At 45.3% G+C, this 26,367-nt stretch overlaps 1 protein-coding gene across 4 annotated transcripts; it reads right to left on the bottom strand.

Annotated features, from left to right (window-relative positions):
- Positions 1-816: 816 nt before the first annotated feature.
- HEBP1 (heme binding protein 1) lies at positions 817-26,367 on the bottom strand. 4 transcript variants are annotated; one of them, XM_030321780.1, is made up of 5 exons: positions 26,201-26,366; positions 17,384-17,522; positions 15,439-15,619; positions 14,703-14,810; positions 817-1,408 (listed from the first exon to the last, which is right to left on the bottom strand). In XM_030321780.1, exons 1-5 carry the CDS (start codon positions 26,276-26,278, stop codon positions 1,237-1,239), a joined length of 678 nt encoding a protein of 225 aa, XP_030177640.1. In that variant the 5' UTR covers positions 26,279-26,366; the 3' UTR covers positions 817-1,236. The 4 variants fall into 4 exon arrangements, with proteins under 4 accessions (XP_030177640.1, XP_030177643.1, XP_030177641.1 ...); XM_030321783.1 differs by lacking the exon at positions 26,201-26,366 and adding an exon at positions 25,174-25,371; XM_030321782.1 differs by lacking the exon at positions 817-1,408 and adding an exon at positions 12,007-12,121 and having other exon boundaries at positions 26,201-26,367.

Consider the following 26,367-nt stretch of genomic DNA (forward strand, 5'->3'; position numbering starts at 1 on the left):
GCTCTCTCACTGGTCTTCAGAGAGGGGCCCGGCCCGGCCCTCAGAAGAGATGGCCGTTCTGAATGGTTGCCAAGAAAGGCGGTGGCATAGCTCTTCCCCCTTTGCTTAGCAAATCCCGTTTTATCCTGGTGAGGATCCAAGCTCATTTTGGTTTCTTTCCTCGCTGCTCACGTTGTAACTTTCTGATGGGTGCCGAGGTGGGTTTCTCCCAGAAAACCTTTCCAGCTGTCCCCGGGAGGGCTGTTGACAGGGCAGGGCCCTGGTACCTGCCCCATGACCCACCAGGCTCTTCTGTCCTCTTGCTTCACCCACACGTTCTGTTCCAGTCAGTCGCTTTCCCGCCTGCCCCTCACAGCCCCCGGAAGCAGGGGGTCGAGGGGCCCGGTCCTTCTCCGCAGGCCAAACCGCACGTTCTTCTTCAGCTCATGAAACCAGACCTGCGCTTTTTCTAACCTCAGCTCGTCGCCATGAACACATCCTCCAAGCAAATTTCCTGCCTTCAGGGATGTGTAATAGAATGTGATGATTTTTCTCATTGGTCTACTTTGGTGACTCCCGGAACCCTTCGTGGACCACAGCTGCAAAAAGGATCGTCAACTCACGCTTGTAGAATCATCACAACACAGTCAAAGTGAACGTCTCTGATGTAGACACGTTCAAGCATATGGCACATGTACTTCTACCCCGGGATTTTTGGCTTTATATTCTGGAACAAAACTTGGGATTCCTGTAACAGTAAACATCATCACCAGTACTCATAACGGTGTTATTTATGAGACTCTGGAGTCGTGGAAATAACTATACTTAGGATCGGTATCAGCTGTTTGAATCGAAGATCTTTATTTTCAGACAAAGATCTTGTAAGGACCACAGATGAAAGATCATGCACAAATTACATTTTCCCCTCAATAGCAAAAATACAAGTTCAATAATTTTTAAAAAGCAGTTTTGAGTGCCCTAGATAGCTGGAAAAACGTTGCTGATTCTTTTTCTGGTCTACCACAGAGCTTTCTAAGTCAGTCAGAAGGATGCCGCCTACCTGGGCTGTATTATTTCCCACCACGAGAAAAAGAGCAGGGATGGAATATGCTGATTTCAGAAAACTGGCAGTGAAGGGCTCTGAAGGAAGGAAGATTGGTTAAGCTGGAGATACAGCCGGCAGCTTTGCTCCTCCCTCTCCCCCGAGGAAGCGGACACAGAAACACACGTCCAGGAAGGTCTAACTCAGAGGATTACTCATGCTTTCACCAGCCAGACCTCATTGCGGCGTCCGTAGGGCTTCATGGGAGGGTCGTACCCAGTGCAGAAGTAGATGTCACTCCGGCAGGTGGCTGTGCCCTCCAAGGCGGTCCGCAGCTGAGTGGCGTGTGCTATATAGTCGGCCTCCTTGGCATAACCACCAAACTGCCTAGGGTAGAAGAACAAGGGGCTGGTTAAAAAAGCACGCGGTCTCCAAGAGAGGGGGGAGTCTTTAAAAAAAGAAGTCACTGGCCGCTCTTACTATGACAAGCACGTGAGAGCAGTAAGACGTTTGCCACTTCCTAGATGGGGAGATTTGACCCCTCTGAGCCTCAGATCCTCGTGTGTACAATGGAGATGTGCTGTCTTTTCCCCCCAAGGTTGTTATGAACATTAAATAGAGTAATGGATGTGAAAAACTAATGCAGAGCCTGAAACACAGGAGTCAAGTGCTAAGTGTGAGCTTCCCTTTCCTTTCTGGAATCTCCCCGAGCGAGGGTAGGCTGACCTTCCCACAGGCTGTGCCTTCGCCCTTCTCTCTAGATCTCTCTACCGCCCAGGCAGCCACTCCTCTGGGCCCCTCTGGCTCTAGCTGGGGAAGGAGGAGGAGACAGGGGCGTTAGCTAGGGTGGAGCTGAAGCTAATGTCTCTTCCCCAGCAGATCCTTTTTGAGGAGGGAGCACATCACAGCAGTGACAGGTAGCAGCTTTGTTAAAAACACAGAGCGACCAAAGGCAGAGACCCGAGGAAGGCTTGGGAGGCTCCTTGGCAAGCTGTAAGCATGCCCCAAGTAAAGAAATCACTTCTAATAAATCCCTTCTCCTGTTCGAATCATGAAAGCCTTCTTTTTCTAGCAAGTAAAAAGACTTTCCTAAATCAGGCTTTTTCTTGATGGCAGAAGGTGGGGACAGAGAAGGAATAAAGCTTGCCTTTTCAAGATGATTATTCCCTCCTTACGTCATCTGCCTACGCTCCAAAATTCATCCTGTGGCCTACCCTAAATATACCACTCTAAATCTGGGTTGCACTGAAATCTTTATTAGAGTCAAATATGTCCCCGATTCTAATGAGCTTTATGACTCAAAAGTCTGAATCTGCATCAGGCCAAGATTAGGCCAAATGCATTATTTTTGGTGGGGTTCTCTGAGTCACGCTTTGCTCTTTTATAAGCGGTTAGTCATGCTGGGCAAGCATTCAGCACGTTGATTACAGGGTTACTGATGTAAAAACACCCAGGATTTCATCTTTAAGGGATTGATTCTTCCAGTGTCTAGACAATCGCCATAGAACATGGACAAAGCTGAGACCAATCTGGAAGAGAAGAAAGTTGGTTCAAGTATATCAAAGAAAGACTACAAGGCAGTTGAAGAAAAGCTGAACTCTAACTCAATGAGAGGAAACTGGATTAGCAGACCAACGATGAACATTAAGGAAAGACTGCTCTGGCAATAAAAGCTTGCAAGACATTGGAATTATTTTCAGAGAATGTCTATAGGTTGAGAGCCACTTGCCTGAGACGAATCAGGTGCTGAATGTAGGAGTGCGGAGTGCCCTCTGCATCTCCCTCTCATGCTGTGACACTAAATTTTATCCTTGAAAATGAACAATGTTGGCTCTTTAGGCTACTGGGTTTTTGAAACGTCCAAAGAAGGTGTGGTCCTCAAATACCTTCATTCATCGGTTGGAGCCAAAATGGCTAGTTGTGTGCTCAATCATACTACCTCTGCCCTTTCCTAGCTCATGGTCTTGGGCAAATGCTTGAATTTCTCTAATCTTCAGATCCTTCAACTGTTAAATGGGGTCGACAGCAGAATCTCAGAAGGCTGTTGTAAAGATGAAGGGAGAAAAGACTGTGAACTGCTCAGCACAGTGCCCGTCACAAAGTAAGCCCACAACAAACAGAAGCTGTTGTTACTTTGCAATTCTGCTCAGAACAGCTATCTGGTTCCCTGCCTTTGGGGTGGGGGACATGACGGTAATCTACGGTAATATCAGGAACCCGGGAAGATAGCCTAGTAATGAAGAACCGACTCGATAAACAATCTCATCTTCTCAACTGGACCTTCTCTCCAAACCCTGTTTACTTTTTCACTCCACTTCCCCCACCCCCATTTCTTTCCCCTTTTTCTTTTTTTCTCTCTCTTTTGTTTCTTTCCCTTCCTTCCTTCCTTCCTTCCTTCCTTCCTTCCTTCCTTCCTTCCTCAGCACTTATGACCTTCTAACATACTATATAATTCATTTATTGTGTTCATTGTTTATGGTCTGAATTCCTGAAAGAATATAGGCCCCATGAAGGCAGGGATCTTTGTCACTTTCCCCCCTGGTATGTTCTGAGCACCTAACACAGTGCCTGACACATATTAGATCTATTGGCTAGATGAACAATTCTGGGATAAACAATAAGGATTAGGGTCTTCAGGTTGACAGACCTCAAGATGATAGCACTTAGGTCTATTGGCCTCCATATTCACTCACTCATGTAATAAAATCTGAAGCACATACTGAGGGGACAGTAGTGGTAATTTAAACAAGAAAACTGGATTGACTGGAGCCACACTGGGAAGGGCTTTGAATGCCATGCCGACTTTGAACCTGATCCTAGATGCAAAGGTGGACCTACAAGGGGGTTGAAAGTAAGAGGCTGACATGATCAGGTTGTGTTCTAGAGAAATTCCTCTGGTGGCAGTGGAGGGAGAGATAGTCAGTGGAGGCCAGGAACAGCCAGTTGTGAGGTGGCAAAGGCTTCTGGACAAAGGCACACGTGAGGGGTGACTGGATATAAGGGGAGGGCAGGGAGAGGTGGAGGAGTCGAAGATTCTCCAGGGCTTCCAGTAAAATCTCTAGATGGCAACTGGTGCCAATAACCAGAATAGGGATGCTAGGTTGAAGAAAAGAAGGAGCGGGGTGAGGACGGTAAATAATATGGTTTGGGGGCATGCTGATACGAAGGTGCATCTGTGAAATACATTCATGCAACTATTACTGTGTACCTAAGTGTGTGTCGGGCACTGTGAAAATCTCCTCAGACCTGGGAAAGAACTGGAGTCAGAGATCCTGATTTGGGAAGGTGGGCCTAGTGACAGCTACTGGGAGTCCTCAGTGAGTAGCTACTGGCTATCATCATGGTAAGGAGGGAGACGAGGCCTGGACGGTGAGCAGACAGAGGTTCAGCAGTTTGCTCTTGGGAGTCCTACTCCCCAAGCGGTGAGCGGAAAAAGTGGCCTTGGCAAGGGCCACTGGAGAAGGAACTTGTCTGAGACGTGACATGGAGAATGTCATCATTTGGGGATTCTTAAGTTCATTAAAAAAAACAAACAAACCAACCCAATTAAAAAATATTTATTCCCAGGCTGACTGAGATGCTGATAATGAGAATAAAAATTCCCTATTGCTTCACCATGGAGGTATTCTACTAGAAAACAAACCAAGCGAGTGGGCCATGAAACAGATACGTGTGTTCTCCTCACTGGTAAATCAACCAACTCACCCATACCCAATCACAGAACTGCACAAACAGGCCAGAAAACCAAACCCCACAGGGCACGCGGTCCTAATAAATGATTCAGGCCCAGTGCTGGCTCCTCAGCCTGTTCACAGGTAAGCTGCCTCCTTTCTCCCTGCCTCAAGCTTCCAAGCTATCCGCGGAGGGTAACATAGTGCCCATGGCTCTCCAAGTTCACAAGCACGTTTGAGTGTGATTTCAAGAATTCTCGTAACGCACGTTGAGCTCCTCAAAGGAAGTAAACACGAAGTCTATACGTTATTTTTGTAAGCCTGTTAACAAGTCTCAGTCTCCATCTTCAAAGAAGCTCTCCTCCGGGGCACTGTATTTTATCTCCCCTCACGTCAGAGTTCAGCATTTGGAACAAAGCATTGGGTTACTATGGGAACCGAGGAAAGACACACACACCCTAGACTGCAGCAACATGAAAGGAGCTGACTAAAAAGGTCTGGAAGAGGTTGGGGAGGGGGGGTGGTGGTGATGGATGATGCAGGCATCAATGAGGCAGGCCAACAGACAAGAGGCTTTGGTCCAAAGAGGCAAAAGATAATAATAGTTCAGGCATGCAAATAAAATAGGAAGAGAAATGCATGGTCTAGCCTGACCACCCAACTTGGTCTAAAACTTCATCAACAAGCCCACACAAATTTAGAGACAGTCTGGTGTGTATGTAGCCCTGTGCTAGGCAAAAGAGGAATTAAGACTAGGAGCTGATAATTTCACGTCCACAGGAAAGAAGTCACACCATAAGGCATGTCAGGCCATCAGACTGAACCGTGCTCATGTTGTCGAGCATCACGGGGCACAAAACACAAGCTAGACACCACAGAGCTGTAAAGACGACGAAGACGTCTGTCTACCCTCTCGAGGTCCAACTGTAGTGGTCAGGACAGAAACACACATAAAGATTATATAGGGCAGAAGGAAGCACTAGAATGAAGGTCGAAGGTACAAATGGAATGCTCTGGGGGTGGGGAATAGGGAATGATTGGTTCTGACTTACAACACGAAGGGAAGGCATCATGGAGGACCTGATATTAAGCACTTGTTTATTGAGCATCCCTTCCTGATGCCAACAATGAACAATACGACAAAAATGCCTGTCCTCACACAGCTTCCAAGAAGCAGAAGCTGGAGACAGTCTGTAGGAGGAGCTGGGTGAAAGTGAAAGCGTGGAAGTGGAGGGTGCCTGTGCATGTGTTGGAGGGGGGCCCTGGGAGCTGGGGGGCGGCGTGCGCTGAGATCAGGTGGACACGGAGTGGGGCGACGTCGCGGAGGTGATGCCATGACCGAGCATTTTTACTAGGCTTCGCTGCCTGGCTACACATTCGGGGACCCAGCCCAAAGTTTCCCCATCCCCCTTCTCATTTTATTACTAGCTTGGGCTTAGATCCCAGCCCTGATGCGTGCCTAGGTCAGAGGCAGGCCCGAGGCCCGTGACCGGAGTTGAGCAGCAGGGGGGAGGGAGTGCGATCGGTCCCACGCTCTATGGAAGGTGGTGATAAAAGGACAACTTAGAAGGGGCAGAGGTGGAAGAACTAGAAATTATCAGGAGGACACGGCAACAGTTCAGGCAAGAGGTGCCGAAGACCAAGGTGGTGCGGATGCAGGGGGAGGCACGGCTGGGGGGGTGACCAGGACTTGGCCGACAGTTGATGTGCCAGGTGAAGGAGTCAGGATGAGATTTGAACGGGACGAGTAGGAGGACAGAAGGGACCTCTAGTAAGACAGAACACAGGGCATCAGATCTGGGGAGGACATCTGAATTCCATGTTTGACGTATTGATTTGGGAGGCCCTGGGGAGGTGTTTGGAAAGATGCCTCCTGGGGAGCTGGGAACGAGAGGCTGGTGCTTGGGAGACAAGGCAGCGCGAGCCGTGTTGACTCAGGCTCATCCGCCCAGAAATGGTGGCTGAAGTCCCTTCCAAGTACCCGTTCGCGGAAGACCGGCGGGACACCTGACCGGTTGTGGGGGGAAATGTTTTTAGATTCGGAATCTCATCACTGGCAGGCTCTTAGAAGGGAGGCGGCTTAAATATCAGAGGTACTCGATAGACATTTGCCCAGTGGAGCCAAACTTCCCAGTTAGTACGAACATTACATAGCACACGGGCTGCACATCTCTCCAGATGATGCTTAGACTCCTTCAGGGCAAGGGCTTCCTCGCCTTGTCACCTGTCCCTCTTACTGTTAGATACTTCATGCCAGAATAAGAAATATGCTCCCCTATAATCTCAACCCACAAACACGACTTCTTATCTCGGAAATAACACAGTCCTCAAATACTTGAGACATCATCTGTCTCTCATCTCTCTTCCCCACTAGAATGTTTTTCGGGCTTCAAAGGGTGGCCACGTCGTTAGTTCCCCTGCACTATTTTGAGGACCTATAGCAATTCCTGGCACAGAGTAAGTGAATAATGAATATGTGGTGTTTTTGAATGAATTCATGGAAGTGTAAATGGCCTCACCTTAGTCATCATGTTGAGTCTGATGATTGCTAAGACATTCAAGGGAGCTGGAGAGATGGTCAGGCTGGAGATTTACCAATGGAAGGGTGACAGTTGAAGCTATGGGAGGGGACCAAGATCTTTAGGGAGGACAGCAAAAAAGGAGAAGTGCAGGGAAGGCAAGGACCAAGACTTTCACTCACTTATTTATTCAACTTTTAACTGAGCACTTACTAGAGACTAGCCCAAGGTCCTGCCCTCAAGAATATCCTGGTGAGGGAGTAGACAATAAACAAATGAACAAATGGGTATATAATGCGGGTGAGAATAAGTGAGGTGAGGAAAATAAAGGGTGAGGGGACAGAAAAGGAAGGGGTGAGGTTTTTGAAAGAAGGTGAGGCTCCTTGCAATCAAAGGACAGAGCTTGAGTATTGAGCTGACCAAGGAGGCAAAACTGTATTATGTCACCCTCGGCCTGAGCCTCCTGTGATTACAGATGGGTGCTGGAATTATCTACAAACTTGGCTAACACTGGTCTATAGCTCTGGGAACACCCTAGAAGCTTAGCAGTTGTACTCTTTTTACCAAAGTTCATGTTCTCTAGGCTGAACTTCCCAAGCTGCCAGTGTCCTCAGTGAGGGGCTGGTTATTTATTTATTTATTTATTTATTTATTTATTTATGTTTATTTATTTTGAGAGAGAGAGAGTAGGGGAGGGGCAGAGAGAGAGGGAGAGAGAGAATCCCAAGCAGGCTCTGAGCTGTCAGTACAAGGCTGATGTGAGGCTCGATCCCACAAACCATGAGATCGTGACCTGAGCTGAAATCGTCTGACACTTAACCGACTGAGCCACCCAGATGCCCCAAGGGCCTGGTTATTTAGAGAGAAAAACAACATCAGCATCCGTTGGTGCCTCATGGCTGACAAAGTTGTGTCATATGCACATTTCACTGGACCCTAACAGCAGTGCATCATAAGCTTTATTTTATTTTATTTTATTTTAATGTAATTTTTTGAGACAGCAAGAGTGTGAGTGGAGGAGGGACAGAGAGAGAGAGAGAGAGAGAGGAAATCTTAAGCAGGCCCCATGCCCAGCATGGAGCCCGACACAGGACTCGATCTCATGATCCTGGGAAGGGTTAAGAGCCAAAATTAAGAGTTGGACACTTGGGGCATCTGGGTGGCTCAGTCAGTTATGCGTCCGACTTTGGCTCAGGTCATGAGCTCCGCATCAGGCTCTGTGCTGACAGCTCAGAGCCTGGGGCCTGCTTTGGATTCTGTGTCTCCCTCCCTCTCTTCCCCTTTTCACACTCTGTCTCTCTCAAACTTTTCACACTCTGTCTCTCTCAAAAATAAACATTAAAAAAAAAAAAGTTGGATGCTTAACTGACTGGGCCACCCTGGTGTCCATAAGTTCTATTTTATAGATGAGAAAACTAAAGCTCAGAAAGCCCAACTGTAAAACTCATAATTATTAGAGGTTTGAACTGAAGTGTATCTGTAGTAGCTTGACTTTTTTGTTAATTCTAGTAAAACTTGACCTGATTCTCAGAGGGAGGTGAAGTCAAGAAGAGAAGAGGCTAACTCTCACCAAGGGTCTACCTAATGTCTCGCGATGTGTAGGCATTTGTGGATACACAATATTGCATCCTCACAACAACCTTGTGGGTTAGGTACTCTTGCTCCATCTTATACTTGGGGAAACTGAGGCACAGAGAAGCTCAGCAACACGCCAAAGGTCCCGTGGCCATTGAGCTAGCATTGGATCTCAGGTCACCCTGACAATGAACTCCTAGTTTCCAACACTTTATACCCAGACATTTCACTAAAACCGTCAACCTTCTCCTGCCATCGGTCTCTGTTGAACTCAGTGCTGAATTACACTGAGGAGGCTGAGCTGTAACCTAAGTGGCTTTTGTGGAACACAGAGGGAGGACAGTGGTCTGGAATGGGGCCACTCATATAAATGTGAGGGTATTTCTATTGCCTCCTGTGAATACTAAAAGGATTCTGATAGTATTATTCTTTCTTAGCCTTCTATTCATTGACTGCTAACACATACTACTAATAAATGTATACTCCCTTCTGAACATCCCTTCACAAGCTCATACAAAATGAAGGCTGAATGAAGGATGCAAAGCTTTCATTTTGGAATTAATTTTTTGGTCATCTAATGCACATACTGTGTACTTGACTTTCTACTACCGCATTCACACTGCCTTCCACATAAAGGTACTTTTAAATGCACATTTGACTTGCAGTGACACCCAGTGGCTGGTTGAGGAATAACATATGTTAATTTAGGACCATGTGTTCGTTTAAAAAAAAAATTCACTAAGCCATGCAAGATACCATTATTCATCATTTTCATAGGTTTAGATTTCAGAGAATTAAAAGGAAACTTCCACAGACCTGATGTTAATAGTACTTTTAAAGAGATACCCTCTCACACTATAAGGAACCAGGGTCCTTGGAGAAATGGCTAATTCCAGCTCTAGAGCAAGAAATGCCCAGATGTGCTTGAAACATTTTTGTGACACCAGAAAGCAAGGAAGCTACCATAGAGCACTAGAGTCATGTCCAAAGGACTCAGAAACCAATTGGAAGAGGCTCCCACTGGCCAAAGATGGACAATTTGAACATCAGTAAGAACAGCTACAAAGAACTGAAACACATCAATTATGTCTAAATTCCTGTGTTTATACCGACACTCAAAAAACAGATCGACACCACCTTGCGTGTGGCAGATGTTCAGGAACGAAGTCATTATTCCGAAAACAGATAAGGAGAAGGCAACAAGCTACAGAGAAGGTATCTTGCATTTTCTCTACGACTCCATCTCAGGGAAGTCAAATGGCAGACGAGGAGAGGTTTCTCTTTGTATCAAAGTATTCCAGCTAATAACTGAAGGACAAATAGAACACATTATCACTTTACCAGCTCTAAGAAAGGCCTCTAGGCAAGGGTGATCTACAGTCGCTGACCTCACAAAAACAGAGGCAAGCAAACCGTATGAGCCCCCGATAGAGGGATACAGCACCACCTATGAAACATCCTTGCCAAAAGCAGCAGCTGGAATCTGACTATGCCTCTGGTTCTAACGACTAATTTACAGGCAGTGCCGGAGGGAGAGGAACACGTTAAAAGGTCACTGAAAGGCAATCTGCAACATTCAGACTACAGGAAACAAGAGGACAAATGACCCCTAGGCAGTAACGAAAAATGAAAAGGTGCAGTGGCGAGGAAGGCCGCAGATTAGTAAAAGCTTAAAAGGCATACCAACCAATTGCAATGGATGGATTTTATTTGGATCCCGGCTCAAAACAAACTTTTAAGAACAAATTTTCAGGTAGTGGGAGAAATCTGAACACTGGACATATTTTATATTATTATCACATTAATGAAATGATGTTAAAATTTTAGGAGGAATAAGACATTACGAGTGTGTTTTTAGAAGGTCTCTGGTAGTCACACTGAAGTATTTGTGGATGAAATAATAAAATGTCTGGAATTTGCCTAAAAATAACCCAGTGGAGGGGCTGGGTGGTAGTTGTGAGGGTACCCATGACACAGATTTGACCTTGAGTTAATTATCTTGAAGGTGAGTGATAGGTTACATAGGACGTCATTAAGTTTATTGTATCTTTTTATTACACAGGTTTGGCCTTGAGTTAATTATCATTGAAGGTAAGTGATGGGTTACGTAGGATTTCACTATCTTCTATTTTTTTATAAGTTTGAAAATTTCCATACTAAAATGTTAAAAGAAAAAAAATCATACCAACTCATCACCCTGGGTCTGGTAAAACAGACGATTCAAAGCCAGCCTCGTCCGCCTGAAGTCTTATGGAACTGATTTAACCATGTCAACCTCATTCCTCATGAAATCAAAAGGAGCGAAGGGGAAAAAAATTACTGAAACTTACCACAGGTCATGAAGTGATTTGTAAAGACAGAAGCATCTTAGTAGCTACTGAAAGGTACTCTTTAGTAATAATCCTATGAGGGACATTGTTATGGCACTCGACAGATGGAGAAACTGTCTTAAAGAGGGTGAGGGACTTCCCAAGCTTCTGGGATTCAAACGAAAACATACTTATTCATTGGAGTATACCAGACTGCCTCCCAAGACACAGGGAAGAGAATGGAACAGAGGGATCAGGCATGAAGGTCAGATAGGTGAGACAGAGGGCATAAGATTTAAGGAGGTGCTTATTCTCTCAGTGCTAACCCTACACTTGGACAACTGTGAAAGTGGGTGTCTCTTTAAATGCTGTGCCACAGGCACCTCACCTTGCTTCCCCACTCTAGTCCCTGCCCTTGGGAAAGACATTCCTTTTTTTTTTTTTTTTTTAGTGTTTATTTATGAGAGAGAGACAGAGAGACACAGAATCCGAAGCAAGCTCCAGGCTCTGAGCTGTCAGCACAGAGCCCAACTCGGGGCCAGAACCCATGGACCTTGAGATCTTGACCTGAGCTGAAGATGGACGCTTAACTGACTGAGCCACCCAGGTGACCTGGGAAAGACATTCTTTACTTAGAGTTTGCTTTCTCTGCAGACTCTGTAGTGAAGGCTGGAAAGTCTGATGACTGGAGAAAAGCTGAGTTTCCAGTGCTAGCGGTCCAACTGCAGTACACTCACTGTCCTCTGGGGGGCCCTGTGTCGCTTGGCCTAGGACTGCCCAGAGCAGCCAAACTCACATTCCCAGCCTTAGTGTTGGCAACAGAGAAAGTTGCATCCTCAGGTGCAGAAGTGGAGCAGGGCAGTCAAATAAGTATGTGTGGAGGCCCCTGGGCGTGGACAAAAACTCTCCAGTGCAAGATAATTTGTATATTTATTTTTCTTTAAGTTGTTCCAGAGCAAGAGCAGATCCATACCTATAGTTGATACTGGTGACGTTCCCGGTCTCTGACTATGCATGGTTCAGTGCCTGTCACAAAGTAGGATTTTGAAAACAGGGAGTCATTGATTATCTACAAGAGACTTGGTTTCTGAAGGGAGGTTGGGGCCCAAAGAATAAAAACATGCAACCATCTGTACCTGTTGTGCTCTACAGTCAAAAGGAACATGACCCCATTTGAGGCCCTAGCAACAGGACTAGAATGATAATAGTGCTCTGCTCAAAGGACCATGGACAATGAACAGCTAAGGGGGTGGCAGTCCAGCTCTGGCAAATACTCCCTGCCCTTCTGGCATTCAAAGGGAGCATGGGCTAAAAAAGGAGATTCCCCCAAGTCCTTTATGTATTTATGTACTCATTTACATATTCGTGACCCCAAACTACCGCTTGACTTAGATATTCCCAGAGTCTCCCAGAACCCTGCTGTGGCTAATGTAGATGTTCAGCTTAAGCTGTGGGGATACTCTATCCAGGTGAATGTGGCAACTGGCAAACGCATTTATTCAGATACAGTACAAATGTTTGTGCATTGTAAGCTGAAGAAACTGAAGTGAGAGATTGTCAGGACTCAGTATTTCTTAACTTAATTCATCGACAATACAGAGAAATTAAGGAAACAATCCTATTGACATCAAATAGGAAAGAATACCTAGGAATAAATTTATCGAAGGAGGTAAGAGATCTGTACCTGAAAACTGTAAGACATTAATGAAGAAAATTGGACAAGACACAAATAAATGAATAGATATTCCATGCTCATGGATTGGAAGAATTAATATTGTTAGGATGTTCATACTACCAAAAGCAATCTACAGATTCAATGCAATCTCTATAAAAATTCCAATGGAATTTTTCACAGAACTAGAAAACCAACCCTGAAATTTGTATGGAACCGCAGAAGACCCCAAATAGCCAAAGCAATCTTGAGAAAAAAAGAATAAAGCTGAAGCGTATGTCCTGATTTCAAACTGTATTACAAAGTTACTATAATAAAAACTACGGCATTGGCATAAAAACAGATATACAGATCAACGAAACAGAATAGAGAGCTTAGAAACAAACCCATGCATATATGGTCAACCAATTCACAACAAAGAAGCCAAGTGTCTTCAATAAATGGTGTCTGGAAAACAGGGCAGCAACAAGCAAAAGACTGACATTGGACCTCTATCTTACGCCACACACAAAAATCAACACAAAATAGATTAAATACTTGAACATAAGACCTGAAACCAGAAGATTCCTAGAAGAAAACATAAGGTGTAAGCTCCTTGGCATCAGTCTTGGCAACAATTTTTTGTATTTGGCAACAAAAGCAAAAATAAACAAATGGGACTACATTGAACGAAAAAGTTTCTGCACAGCAAAGGAAACCATCAACATAATGAAAAAGCAACCTACTAAATGGGAGAAAATATTTGCAAATCATATATATCATCAGGAGTTAAAAGCTGAAATATATAAAGAACTCCTATAAATCAATAGCAAAAAAGCCAAACAATCTGATAAAAAATGGGCAGTTGGTTAAGCATCTGACTTTGGCTCAGGTCATGATCTCACAGTTCATGGGTTCAAGCCCCATATTGGGTTCCACGCTGACAGTGCAAAGCCTGCTTCAGATCCTCTGTCTCCCTCTCTCTTTGTCCCTCCCCTGCTGACACACACACACACACACACACACACACACACACACTCTTTCTCTCTCTCCCCCCAAAATAAATAAACATTTTTATTTTTTTTTAAATTTTTTTTTCAACGTTTTTTATTTATTTTGGGGACAGAGAGAGACAGAGCATGAACGGGGGAGGGGCAGAGAGAGAGGGAGACACAGAATCGGAAACAGGCTCCAGGCTCCGAGCCATCAGCCCAGAGCCCGACGCGGGGCTCAAACTCCCGGACCGCGAGATCGTGACCTGGCTGATGTCGGACGCTTAACCGACTGCGCCACCCAGGCGCCCCTAAATAAACATTTTTAAAAAGTGGGCAGAGGATCTGAAAAGACATTTTTCCAAAGAAGACATACAAATGGCCAACACGTACATGAAAAGGCGCTCAACGTCACTAATCATCATTGAAATACAAATCAAAGCCACAATGAGATATCACTTCACATCCATTAGAATAGCTATTATCAAAAAGACAAGAAATAACAAGAGTTAGCAAGGCTATGGAAAAAAGAGAACTGCGCACTGTTGGTGGGAATGTAAATTGGTGCAGCCACTAGGGAAAACAGTATGGAGGGTCCTCAAAAAATTAAAAGTAGAACTACCATATGATCCAGCAATTCCACTTCTGGGTACATAGCCAAAGGAAATAAAATCAGTATCTTGAAGAGATATCTGCACTAACATGTTCACTGCAACATTATTTATAATAGCCAAGATACGGAAACAACCTGAGGGGCCATCAACAGATGAACGGACAAAGATGTGGTACATATATACAATGCAGTATTATTCAGCCATAAAAAAAGGACAATCTGCCATTTGTAACAATGTGGATGACTTTGAGGGCATTATGCTAAGTGAAATAAGTCAGACAGAGAAAGGAAAACACTATATGATTTCACTTACATGTAGAATTGAAAAAAAAAAACAAACCCTGAACTCACAGAGAAGAGCTTGATGGTTGCCAACGATAGGGGATGTAGGCGGAGAGTTGGAGAAATGGGTGAAGGTGGTCAAAAGGTACAAATTTCCAGCTATAAGGTAAATTTGTCCTGGGGATATAATAGAAAGCAAGGTGACTATAGTTAACAATATACTGTAATAAATATTTGAAAGTTATTAAGAAAGCAGATCTGAAAAGTTCTCATCTCAGGAAAAAGCAATTGTAACTGTGTCAAGTGATGGATGTTAACTAAACATTATGGTGATCATTTCATAATATTTACCTATATCAAAGCATTACATATTGTATACCATAAGTCACTATAATGTTATATTTTAATTATATCTCAATAAAACTGGAATAAAATATAAATGTAATGTAAATGCTTCCTCCAGATGATTAAGGAGTGGTGATGGAAGTCACGTGCTACCCTGGATGCCTAAAGATTCCTCTCCTTACAACAACAAAATAAAAACAGAGAGAGAGGCAAACCACAAGAGACTCTTAAACATAGAGAACAAACCAAAGGTTGTCCGTGGGGAGGTGAGGGGATGGGCTAAATGGGTGATAAGCATTAAGGAGGATACCTGTTGGGATGAACACTGGGTGTTACACGTAAGTGATGAATCACTGGGTTCTACTCTTGAAACCAATACCACACTGTATGTTAACTAACTTGAATTTAAATAAATAAATTAAACACACACACACACACACACACAGAACCCTCTCCTTACAGGGAATAGACAGTGATGCTTTCCCTCTCCTCGATCTTAACACTGTCATCGGTGGGAACTGGAGGGTTGCTCTGAAACTGGTTTGGAATCCGGAACCAGACTTTCAATTTCTTCTGCAGGGAGCCATCATCACTTGGAAACACAGCAAAGGAAATAGGCACGGTCATGCCCATCCCGATTCCTGAAAACATAAAAACCCACAGAGTGAGGGTATTGTAGACACAACTTTGGCTCAGAACTGTGAAAGATCTGCTGGTCTCATTCTTCTTCCAAATCAGGATTCGTTTTGTTCTTGAAATTAATAATAAACCTTTCAGGTATGAAAACTATATAGTCAGATACATACAAAACACCTCTTATTTGTATATTTTGGAAATAGGAGTGTAGTGATTCAACTCATTTGGAAAACACTATTTGCTAATATATATCAAGACTGTAAATAGATCAGTATCTAATTACTCTCTATTTAAATATAAATTTTAAGGAAATAATCCAAAATGTGGAAAAGGCTACAGGTGATAGGATATTCATTGCAGCAGAATTTATAATTGTGAGAGACTGGGAGCCATATAAGTGTTCAAAACAGCAATATGTCTAAGTGAATTATAGGCGCATGATACAATATAACATAGCTATCAATAATTATGCTTAAGAAGACAATTTCTCAAAGGTGGAAAATAGTTACGAAATAAGTAACAGAAGGGTATACAATTGCACAAACACTATGATTACATTTTAAAAGCCTATTAAAGGATGCCTGGGTGGCTCACTGGGTTGAGCGTCATACTTCGGCTGAGGTCATGATCTCACGGCTTGTGAGTTCAAGGCCCGTGTTGGGCTCTGTGCTGACAGCTCGGAGCCTGGAGCCTGCTTCGGATTCTGTGTCTCCCTCTCTCTCTCTGTCCCTCCCCCCTCTCACGCTCTTTCTCTCCCTCAAAAATAAACATTAAAAAAAAAAGCCTAGCAAAAAGCCCTAAAGAAATACATTCAGAAGACAACAATGATTGTATTATTTGGAGTGCTGTTGTGTTATGTTCAAAATTTTCTTTAACGAGTTTTATAATTTTTATACATATTTTCTTCTAAAAAAAAGTTATGACAGTATTAAGAAGGAAAAGATTTCTGACTTCCTACTGGTGGACTTATACAAAGCGTGATTACTTTAGTCCTAGTAAATGTTACTGAGGTTAATACCAGTTTCTAACTTTCTAAATTATCAGCTTGAGAAATACCCTAAAAATAAAACATCACATCTCTTTTTTCACCTTGCTTTCTGATCCACTTTGGGTTTGCACTGATCATAAAGGGTAGTTTAAATTAGAGAGCTTTAGTGTTACATTCGTATTAAATATGGTTTTCATGCTGACAGGCACACTGAAACTTCACGCCCATCATTTTAAAAATAGGGGCACAGCCATCACAGACTGCCAAGACTGTAAGGAGTGGGACAGCTTAAAAATTCTCAGACCCTTCATTTGCTAGGACAGAGCCGGGGACCTGCCATACTCAACATTCACTGAGCCTCAGTACCCTGCAGATTCTGAGCAACCAGACCAGGGGACTGAGCAGAGATGTCCAGCCTGGAGGCAGAGGTCTCAGGTCAGAGGTTGGCCTGGCTCTGTGACTTGGCTTCCTTCACTCAGTCATGATAAGCACCGTATGGTTAAAAACCCCAGAGTGTATGTTCACGCCTGGGAGAGAAGCAGGAAGGCAGTGATACTGAGCAGGGATACCACACGACGAGGGGGAGGCTGGGATGAAGTCAGTGTGGTTCCCGCCCCCCTGCCTGCCGAGTGCCCCCGTGCACACAGTACAACAAGTTCACAGGCCACGGAAGCACACGGTGACATGTGCCTTGTGGCCTCTCCCTGTGTTTTCCACTGATGACGGGAGCCGTAGCAAGCTTGCCTCTGAGACTAGAGCCACATCCCTCAGGGATACTCACCCTTGTCATTGGTGCCCCCCACATACTTCATGACCTTGGGCATGGCTTCACGCAGACCCTCATCCACAGGCTTATCTGTCACTTCCACTGTGGCAAACTGTCCGCCTTCACAGGTCCTCTCCTCATAGGAGACTTCTTCCTAGGGGCAGAATACACATGCTTAAGAGATGTAAAGTGGTAACCTGTGGTGACTCCAGAAGCAGTAACTGTCCAGCTACAAGAGACCCTGACTGCTAAAGAACTTTCCATGACGAACCTGGACATGGTGGCAGGGTAGAAGAGATGACAGTAGAGGTACGAAGGGCCATGAGAAAAAGGTTCTGGGATTTCTTACAAATGTAGAGTCAGCAGAAAAAAAACTTGGTATAATCAATATTCTCAGAGAGATAAGAGAAGATACTGCATTCCCAAGCCACTCAGAACGTCCCCCAGAATGCTATAAAAATAGAATGTCCAGAGATCAAAGGGCTCTTCGAAATTAAAAATACAACAGAAATGAAAAATTCAGTGGAGAGGTCAGAAGATAAAGCAGAAGGAAATCTTCCAGAAAGTCAAGTGAAAAGGCAAAGGAGTAGAAAACAGAGGAGGAAAGGAAATCAGGGGATCAGGCCAGGAGATCCAACACCTGAATGACAGGAGAGCCAGGAAAAAGAGAAGAGAATTGCAAAGGAGGAAACAAAGAGATACAACAACAATGCCACAGACTCCAAGGCTCCAGGATGGGCCTCATTCTAGAAGCAGGGACTCAGGGCAAGAAGAAACAGAGTAGCTCTCTTCCCTCAGTACTTCCAGACACTACTCCTGTCTCGCTAAATGGTACCCCTCCCCCACTCCCCAGGATGCTCAGTTCCACTACTTCTCCAGAGCCTTCCTGGCGGGCCCCCCCCCCCCCCCAGCCACTCCCAGCATGACCACTCTCTGTGTGGGTCTCTGCCTGAAGGTCCTTTGCCATAGAGACCCACGCAGCTCTCCTTCACTCCCTCCTCCTCTTCCTTGCCCTGTGATATCTCCGATAATTTCATATTCCTCAACATACACTATAAGACCGTGTCTTTCAAACGTTAAAGAGAACCACGACACATAACAAGAAATGTGTATTTTTTTTACAAGGAGAAACAAAGCTTCACAAAAATAATACTCTACCCTTAGGGAGGGGATACATTCTGCATCTAGCCTTTTCTTTCTTCCCTGTTGACTTCCACTCTACTCAAGTAAATTTCATGCTATTCCATGAAAAGAAGAAACATGTGCCCTATATTGAGCTATCGGGTAAGGAAACACTGGTGCAGTTTGAAAAATCTGCCATGAAGTCTTTGTGGACAAGAGCTATGCCACGAAGCATCATAAATGAGATGCTCATCATAAATTAGATACTTAAGGAACTGCCTCGTTTACTAATGATGATGAAAACCAGACACATGGGAGAGAGAACTTGGCTGCCCCTTGCTGGGGAAACAGGACTTCCTATGACATCCTAGACTGAAAGGTCTCAACTCCCAAGGGGACCGAATGACTCTGTGGAGGTGGGGCTAAGTGGCCTGGATAGTGTGAAAGAGTACATTTACATTATAGTTTTGTGTTTAGAATGAGAAAAATACCTATTGTGTTTGTAATGCAAAATTAAAGGAGAATAGCAAGAAGGGGGGGGGGGCAGGAATTGCACCAGACCAGGAATCAAGAGGCTGCAAATCTACCGCGGCTACTAATTCCAAGGGTTGCTGTGAGGCCCTCCCCTCGGAGAGCATCACACTACCAAAGAGTCTCCAGTAGCAAACCCTGCTGTGTAAACGGGGCGGTTTTGCTCGTTCTGGCTCTGTCGCAGCACAGACGACACACACCCTCCACTGGAGGTCCCACCGAGTCCTGCCATTTATGTTTTAAATTCCAGAAATGCTACTCCGTGAATCACAGAACTTCAGCCTGAAATTTCCCAAAGAGGAAATGAAGAACCAGAGGAATTGAACTGCCCAAGAACACACAGCTACTAAGCGGTGAAATTGGAACCAGACTTCACACCTCCAAACCCTAGTCTAATGCTTACTGCCGGACTCTATACTGTATGGGGGATGATGTTAGTTAGTGCTTTGAAGCATCTTTCTTTAGCTACTAAGTTATTTCTTTTTTTAAAAGTTATTATTTATTTTGAGAGAGAGAGAGAGAGAGAGAGAGAGAGAGAGAGAGAGAGAAGCAAAGAGAGAGGGAGGGAGAGAATCCCAGGCTGGATTCTGCATCGTCAGCATAGAACCAGATGCGGGGTTTGATCTCATGAACTGTGAGATCATGACCTGAGCTGAAATCAAGAGTTGGATGCTTGGGCACCTGGGTGGCTCAGTTGGTTGAGTGTCCAACTTTGGCTCATGTCATGATCTCACGGTTTGTGAGTTTGAGCCCTACATCGGGCTCATTGTCATAAGCACAGAGCCTGCTTTAGATCCTCTGCCCCCCACTCCCTGCCCCTCCTCCGCTCATGCTCTCTCTCTCTCAAAAATAAATAAAACGTTAAAAAATAAGTTGGATGCTTAACTAACTGAGCCACCCAGGCGCCCTGAGTTAGTTACTTCTGATAGACATTTGTGTGCCTGTGTCAAACTCAGAATAGGGGCATCCAAATTCATTTCATGGACCCTCATCTCTCACAACTGAAGAAACCAATAAACTCTCAATGGAGAAAAGAGCTGGTTGGCTCTTTCCTTTGTTCTTTCATTCCTTCTTTTTATTCACTCAACCTACAACTATGGGGCATCTACTGTGTGCTGAGCACTGTGGCATGGGCTACGATACAGAGAAGAGAGACAGAGTCTCTGACATCAGGAGGGGCACGGGCTTACAGGTAATAATCTGATATGTTTAAGAGGAGAGGCAGGGCAGGGTGGGAACACAGAAGAAGACTAGTCAGGTTGTTTTGCAGGGCACGGGTGCATGTTGATGTGTTTGGCTAGGTCAGGCTGACTTTGAGGTGCTTATAGATCATCCAGCTGGACATTCAGTCACCGATGCATTGATTCATTGAATAAATATTGAAAACCTCTGCCGGGTGCTATAGATTTAGAGATTAATATGATATGGCCAGTCTGGTTGGGTGGTGAGAAGATTATAAAATTATCGTATGATGTAGTAAATGTTCTGATAGCTCGGAGAGGGCGATTCCAGGTTGTGGACACCACGAGTGTAAATGAAAAGAACAGAAGAACAAACTGCTGAGGGTGATGTGGTTCACTGGGGCTGGAGCAAAGGCGGTCAAGCAGGGCACAGCAAGAGAGGGGCCAGACGCACAAAGACCTCATAGGCTGTCACAGGGAGAAGGATTTTGTGACAACTGTCCTAGTGACGGTGAGCCGAGTATGCAAGTCAGTTTCATCCACCCCACATTAATTCAACTGACTTTGTGATCCAGATATGGAATTTCGAGTAGAAGGGGTCCCGGAGCAGAAAGGAGAGTTCTGGGGATGGTCTAGGCGATCCGTGCTCTCAGCCTGTCCCCCAAGCAGAAAGTCCAGGGACAGCGAAGAAGGGCTTCAAAGAAAGGAATCCAGTGTGATTCAGAGAGATAAGGCTTCCATGATAAGTCTACCCACCCTTGAGGCTCAACTCAACCTCTTCCTCCAGAGTGATTCTTCCTTCTGAGGAGCTCGGAAGGCAGACAAGACTAAGGTTAGAAGGGCCCTTTCATATCTATCTGTTCATCTGCGTCCTGTTATAGATGAGCAAACTGTCCATTGTGCAAGCTGGACACGTGGGTCTAGAGCTCAGCAAGACACTGATACAGGGATATAAGTTTGGGAGTCATCAGCAGAAGGGGTAACTAAACCTGTGAATGGAGCGAAGATTGCCTGGGGAACAAATGAGCGTTCAGTATCACTTAATCACGTTAATTAATCCCCTACCTACAAGTCTTCATTCACCAGGTTCTTAACCTATCCCAGGTGGTCTAGGCCCCACCTAACTTCTGTCTGCCTTGCCAGCCACACTCAGAGCACTTCCTCACTGGCCTTCTATTGCCTTCAGTGCCATGGTCATTCCTGCCTCAGGGCCTCTGAACCTGCCTCTTTTCTCTCCCCGGAGTATCTTTTTCCTGTCTCTGCCTGACGAACCCCTACTTATCCAAAAAGCCCCAACCAAAAAGTCGATTCCCAAAGAGGATCCCAATTTAAAACAAGTTCCCCTGGTATTTTGGACAGGCCCTTGTCCTTTCGAGACACAATACGTATTGTAATTACAGCTGAAGAATAACGTGTTTAACCTCCACCTGCAATCCCAGGCCCCATGGGGGCAGGGGCTGTCTGCATCTCTTAGCATGTACTGCTGTGTCTTGCATATAGTAGGTATTGCAAGGGTCTGTGGGGAAGGAGGGTAAAACCTGGTCTTACCCTAACGACAAGGAATACAACAGACATAGCTGGGTAGAGAGATAAGAAACTAGTCTAGTTATATTTATGTTGGAGAAAAGCGGGGCCACAATGTCTAAAGGTGGTACCATGGCAGGTCCCACCTTGTTTTTACAGCATCTAAGTCCATAAACTCTCATTGTTTACTGGATCGCTCAAACCTAAGTGACGGATATTACAAAACTACTCTAGTTCTCGAGGGGGAATTGAAATAGAATTCCATTTCTGCAGAAAACAAAGCACCTAGGTTAACCCAGTTAACACACTTGGTTCTTCAGATTTAATGTCTTTAGTGTGTTTCTTTTTTTTTTTTTATTTTTTTTATTTAAAAAAAATTTTTTTTTACGTTTATTTATTTTTGAGACAGAGAGAGACAGAGCATGAGTCGGGGAGGGTCAGAGAGAGAGGGAGACACAGAATCAGAAACAGGCTCCAGGCTCCGAGCTGTCAGCACAGAGCCCAAAGTGGGGCTTGAATTAATGAACTGCGAGATCATGACCTGAGCCAAAGTCGGACGCCCAACTGACTGAGCCACCCGGGCGCCCCAGTGTGTTTCATTGTCACATGGAACAGAATAGCCCACTTCTGCCCCAGATCCGGCTAGCTAGCTTATGCTCCCAGTCATATAAGGATTTGGCCCATGACTACAGACACCAATATTCAGCATTCGATGGGAACCCTGGTCAAGTTCAAACTCCAGACAGGGATCTTGCAACAATGCCTCTTGCAACGGTATTTGCAAGGTCCTCTGCAAGGTCAGTTTTTTTTTTTTTCCTTGCCACCTGATGTGGTGGGTGTACATGTTAATTCTGGAAGCCAGCTTTCTCATTGTAAGAAAATAATAATAACAATCAACCTAACTCAGGACTTTCTATGTGTCGGGTATTATTTTAAATATTTTGCATGGATTCGTTCACTCAGTCCCTCCAATGATCTTGTGAAGACATCAGTGTTTTTATCTTCATTTTCAGATGAAACTGGAGCACAAGGGGTTAAATAACATGCCCAAGTTACAGCGGGCAGGTGGTTGAGCCAGGATTCCAACCCAGGATGCCCCAACCAATGTGCACAGGCTGGAAAAAAATCCCATAAAGACGTCAGTTGTTGATGTCAGTCCTGCTCTGAGCATCCACAAGACCCACCCAATCCAACACAGAGAGCAGTGTGTCCTCCTCTCTCCAGAAGCAATGTGGAAGGCACCTGATAAGGTCTGCAGCAGCCTGGACCTCCCCCATCACAATCAGTTCTGAACATCTGGTGAGCCTGAACCTGAGCTACACAGGAGACGCTTCCTGCCATCAATTTGCCCAGCAAAGTAGGCAACAGTTCCTGACCCAGACTCTTTCCAGGGTAAGATGCTCAATTTCAGGGAGAGTCTGTTTTCAAAATAATAACACCCTGAATTTGTGTGTGTGTGCATATATATATATATATATATATATTTAAAAAGGCTTGTAAGTACCTTTGAATATTTAAGTAACTGTCACATAGGCATGGTGATTCTTGTATTACAGTTGAGGAATTTCAGGGTTCAGAGTGGTTAGGAGGTCAAGTAGTTTACCCAAAATTACCTGTGAAACTAAAGGGATACTAACACCATACCCAACCAAGTGTTAGGTATTTTGTTGAACAACTTTTAATTGGTTATCTCATTTAAGCTTCCAAACAATCTTATAAGATACAAATTATTTCCTCTCATGCTTACTTCAGAGAAGTTAAGTAAGTTGCCTGTGACCACACAGCCAGTAAGAACAGAGCTGAGTTGTGACATGATGATATTACCACATTTGAAGGGGGTAAACATTTTAAATGCTTATTTATTTTTGAGGGAAAGAGAGCACAAAGTGGAGAAAGGGCAGAGAGACGTAGAGAGAGAATCCCAAAGAAGTTCCTTACTCAGTGCAGAGGCCTATGCAGAACTCAATCTCACCACCCCAAGATCGTGACCTGAGCTGAAATGAAGAGTCAGAACGCTTACCCGACTGAGCCATCCAGGCACCCCGCATTTTCACGCCTTTTAAAAAATTAATATGTATAGTAACACTGGGAGCAGTTGGGAAAGATATTTTTATATCCATTCTATAGCTGCAGAAACTGAGGTCGGTCAGGTTAAATGATTTGCATCAGCCTGATAGCAACATCCCAGATAGCACCATACTCCCATCAAATGTTGAGGGAAGATGTTTATCAGGGAGTTGTATTTGTCCTTAGAGGCACCAAATCAGTGGTAGGTGACACTGTATCCATAAGGGAAACAGAAGCTACCAGAGTATTTTGAACAGAGGCATCTTGATTCAAGGAACTAATTTCATAAATAATAGAAGAGTGGAGATGCCCCACAGGGAGCAGCGAGGCAACCCACAGGTGAGTGAACACCTTAGGAGGGATAGAGGGAGGATTATGCTACCTGAGCTCAGACACCTGGATCACTTGGTGGAAGCTAGAGCCATGGTGGCCTGTCTAGAAAGAGCTGGGTCCACAGAGACACTCTTGGTGCCAGAGACCTGATAGTTTGGAGAAACACCTTCTTCCCTTCTTCCCACCCTCTTATCTCCCAGTAGTGCCTCCCACTGGGTGAACCTCACTGCCAGCTGCCTGACATCGGAGCCTGGGAAATAGGCAACTTGGATCAGCCCCTACTCCACACAGAGACCCAGAGAGCAAAGCAGGGAGTGGGTGAGGAAGGGATCTGAGGGCAAACAGGCAGCAGACCAACTCAGACCTGAATGTGCAATTGTCTCTTAACCTAAAAAGACCAAGTAAGCTGGATTCCACTATAGAAAGGAAAGCTCTCTGGAACTTGTTGGTAACATGTGGATTCTATAAGTGTTAGGGCCAAAAAGCACCGTAGACATCCCTGGGCTGAGTCCACAGACTGGCAGGCACACAGGCCTGGTCTAGGCACAGACAGATCCTATGGCCCGCAGTTTACAAACATTCGTAGGCAGCTATCCACAGTTAAAACCAACATATTTGCACAGCCTCACTCCTAAAATTCCCTGTTCCTTCCTCTCTCCCCTGCTTGTTTTTCTTCACAGCCCTGATCACCATCTGATAATGATGTTTGACCTGTTTTTTTGTTCACTAACCACTCAGATGTAAGCCCCATGAGGACATGGAATTTTTTTGGTTTTGTTCACTGCTCTATCTCCACGGCCTGTAAGACGGACTGGCACACAGATGGCACTCGACAAGTAGTTCCCTGTCGAATAAATTAATTTTAACTTGGGAGAGTTCACATGAAGAATCTGGATTTCTGGTCTTCCTTAAAAATCTGGCAACTCTGGTTTACGTCTCTGTGAAGCCACATCACTGCCTGTGTAGAGGGGGCCCTGAGTTCTCTCTGATTTGCCTCAGACCCCACCTTGCCCTAGCACCTAACACGGCTAGCGTTATTCCCCTTACCTGCTTGGATGCTTGTGGGCATCTGACTATGTCACCCTTGATCTGGGCTAACCTTGATCATTCTATGTGCTGCCGAGGAAACGGAGAGACAGACAGATGAAGGGACAGGCCTCTGGTTATAGTTGCTTGAAGAGTGCAGACTAGAGTCTAGTTGAGGGCTTTTGTGACCATCACTGTAGCAGGTACCAGAACTTGGCCGCCAGACAACACAGTCCTTTAACATATGAGATGCGAAGCTGGGAGCTGAGTCTACAAAGTGCACAAAGTACTTGTCTGCAAGGAGACTATGATCTAGTGGGGGACTCTGTCTTCAGGGGGCAGTCCCATTTGCTTGTGTTAGCACTGATGTAAATTTGGGGGGAGACAGCAGTTACGCCCTCTTCACCCAACCTGTATTCTAGGGCCCAACTCTGGGAGTCCCACTGGCCAACATACTATTTCACAGCTCTGGGCCTTTGCACCTGCTCTCTCCTTTTCTGTGCACTTCTAACCTCCCTGAGGCCCAGCTGAAGACACCTCCTCAGGGCAGGCCCCCTCATCAGCCCCTGGCAGAATGGTTTGTTCCTGCCCCTGTGCCTCTGTGGAGCACAGATCTTGTTCCTTTACACTCAGTCCTCCAGGAGTTGGGAGTTTCTTAAGGACAAGCATGTTTCTGGTCTTTCTGCAACCGAAGGTCTCCCAGGAAGCAAAAGAGCAGAATGCTTGGGATGTTTAAACGAAGGAATGCATTCAACAGGCGCAGTTCTATCGCCACGGGGTACCCCTCCCCCAAAGCAACCTCTCCTTTTTGTCACCCCTCCTCCCAGCAGAGCCCTAGGCCTGCTGTGCTGGACTTCCCTTACTTCCTCCTTCCCAATTCACGTGCTGGGCACTGGGGGGCCGCGCCCCCGGTAGGCGCCAAAACGCACATTCCAGAGCACAGCGCTGTCCCACCTGCGCGTCAGAACCCGCCCCCGCCCTCCCTCTGATCAGGGTGCGGTGGGAGGTGCCGCCCCGTTTCAGGTCCTCGGCAGCCCTGCGGGCCTACCTTGCCCCCTTTGCTCAGGACCTGCCAAGGCCACGTCTCTACGCTCCCGAACAGCGAGTTCTTGATCATGCCCAACATGGTGCGGCTGCGGCGCTCCGGACGCACCTGCGGACTCGGGTTTGCAAGGGTGGATAGGGCGAGCGGGGCCGCAGGCCGCGGGCTGGGCT

This window comes from Lynx canadensis, chromosome B4 (assembly GCF_007474595.2).
Source record: "Lynx canadensis isolate LIC74 chromosome B4, mLynCan4.pri.v2, whole genome shotgun sequence".
Classification (NCBI taxonomy): Eukaryota; Metazoa; Chordata; class Mammalia; order Carnivora; family Felidae; genus Lynx; species Lynx canadensis.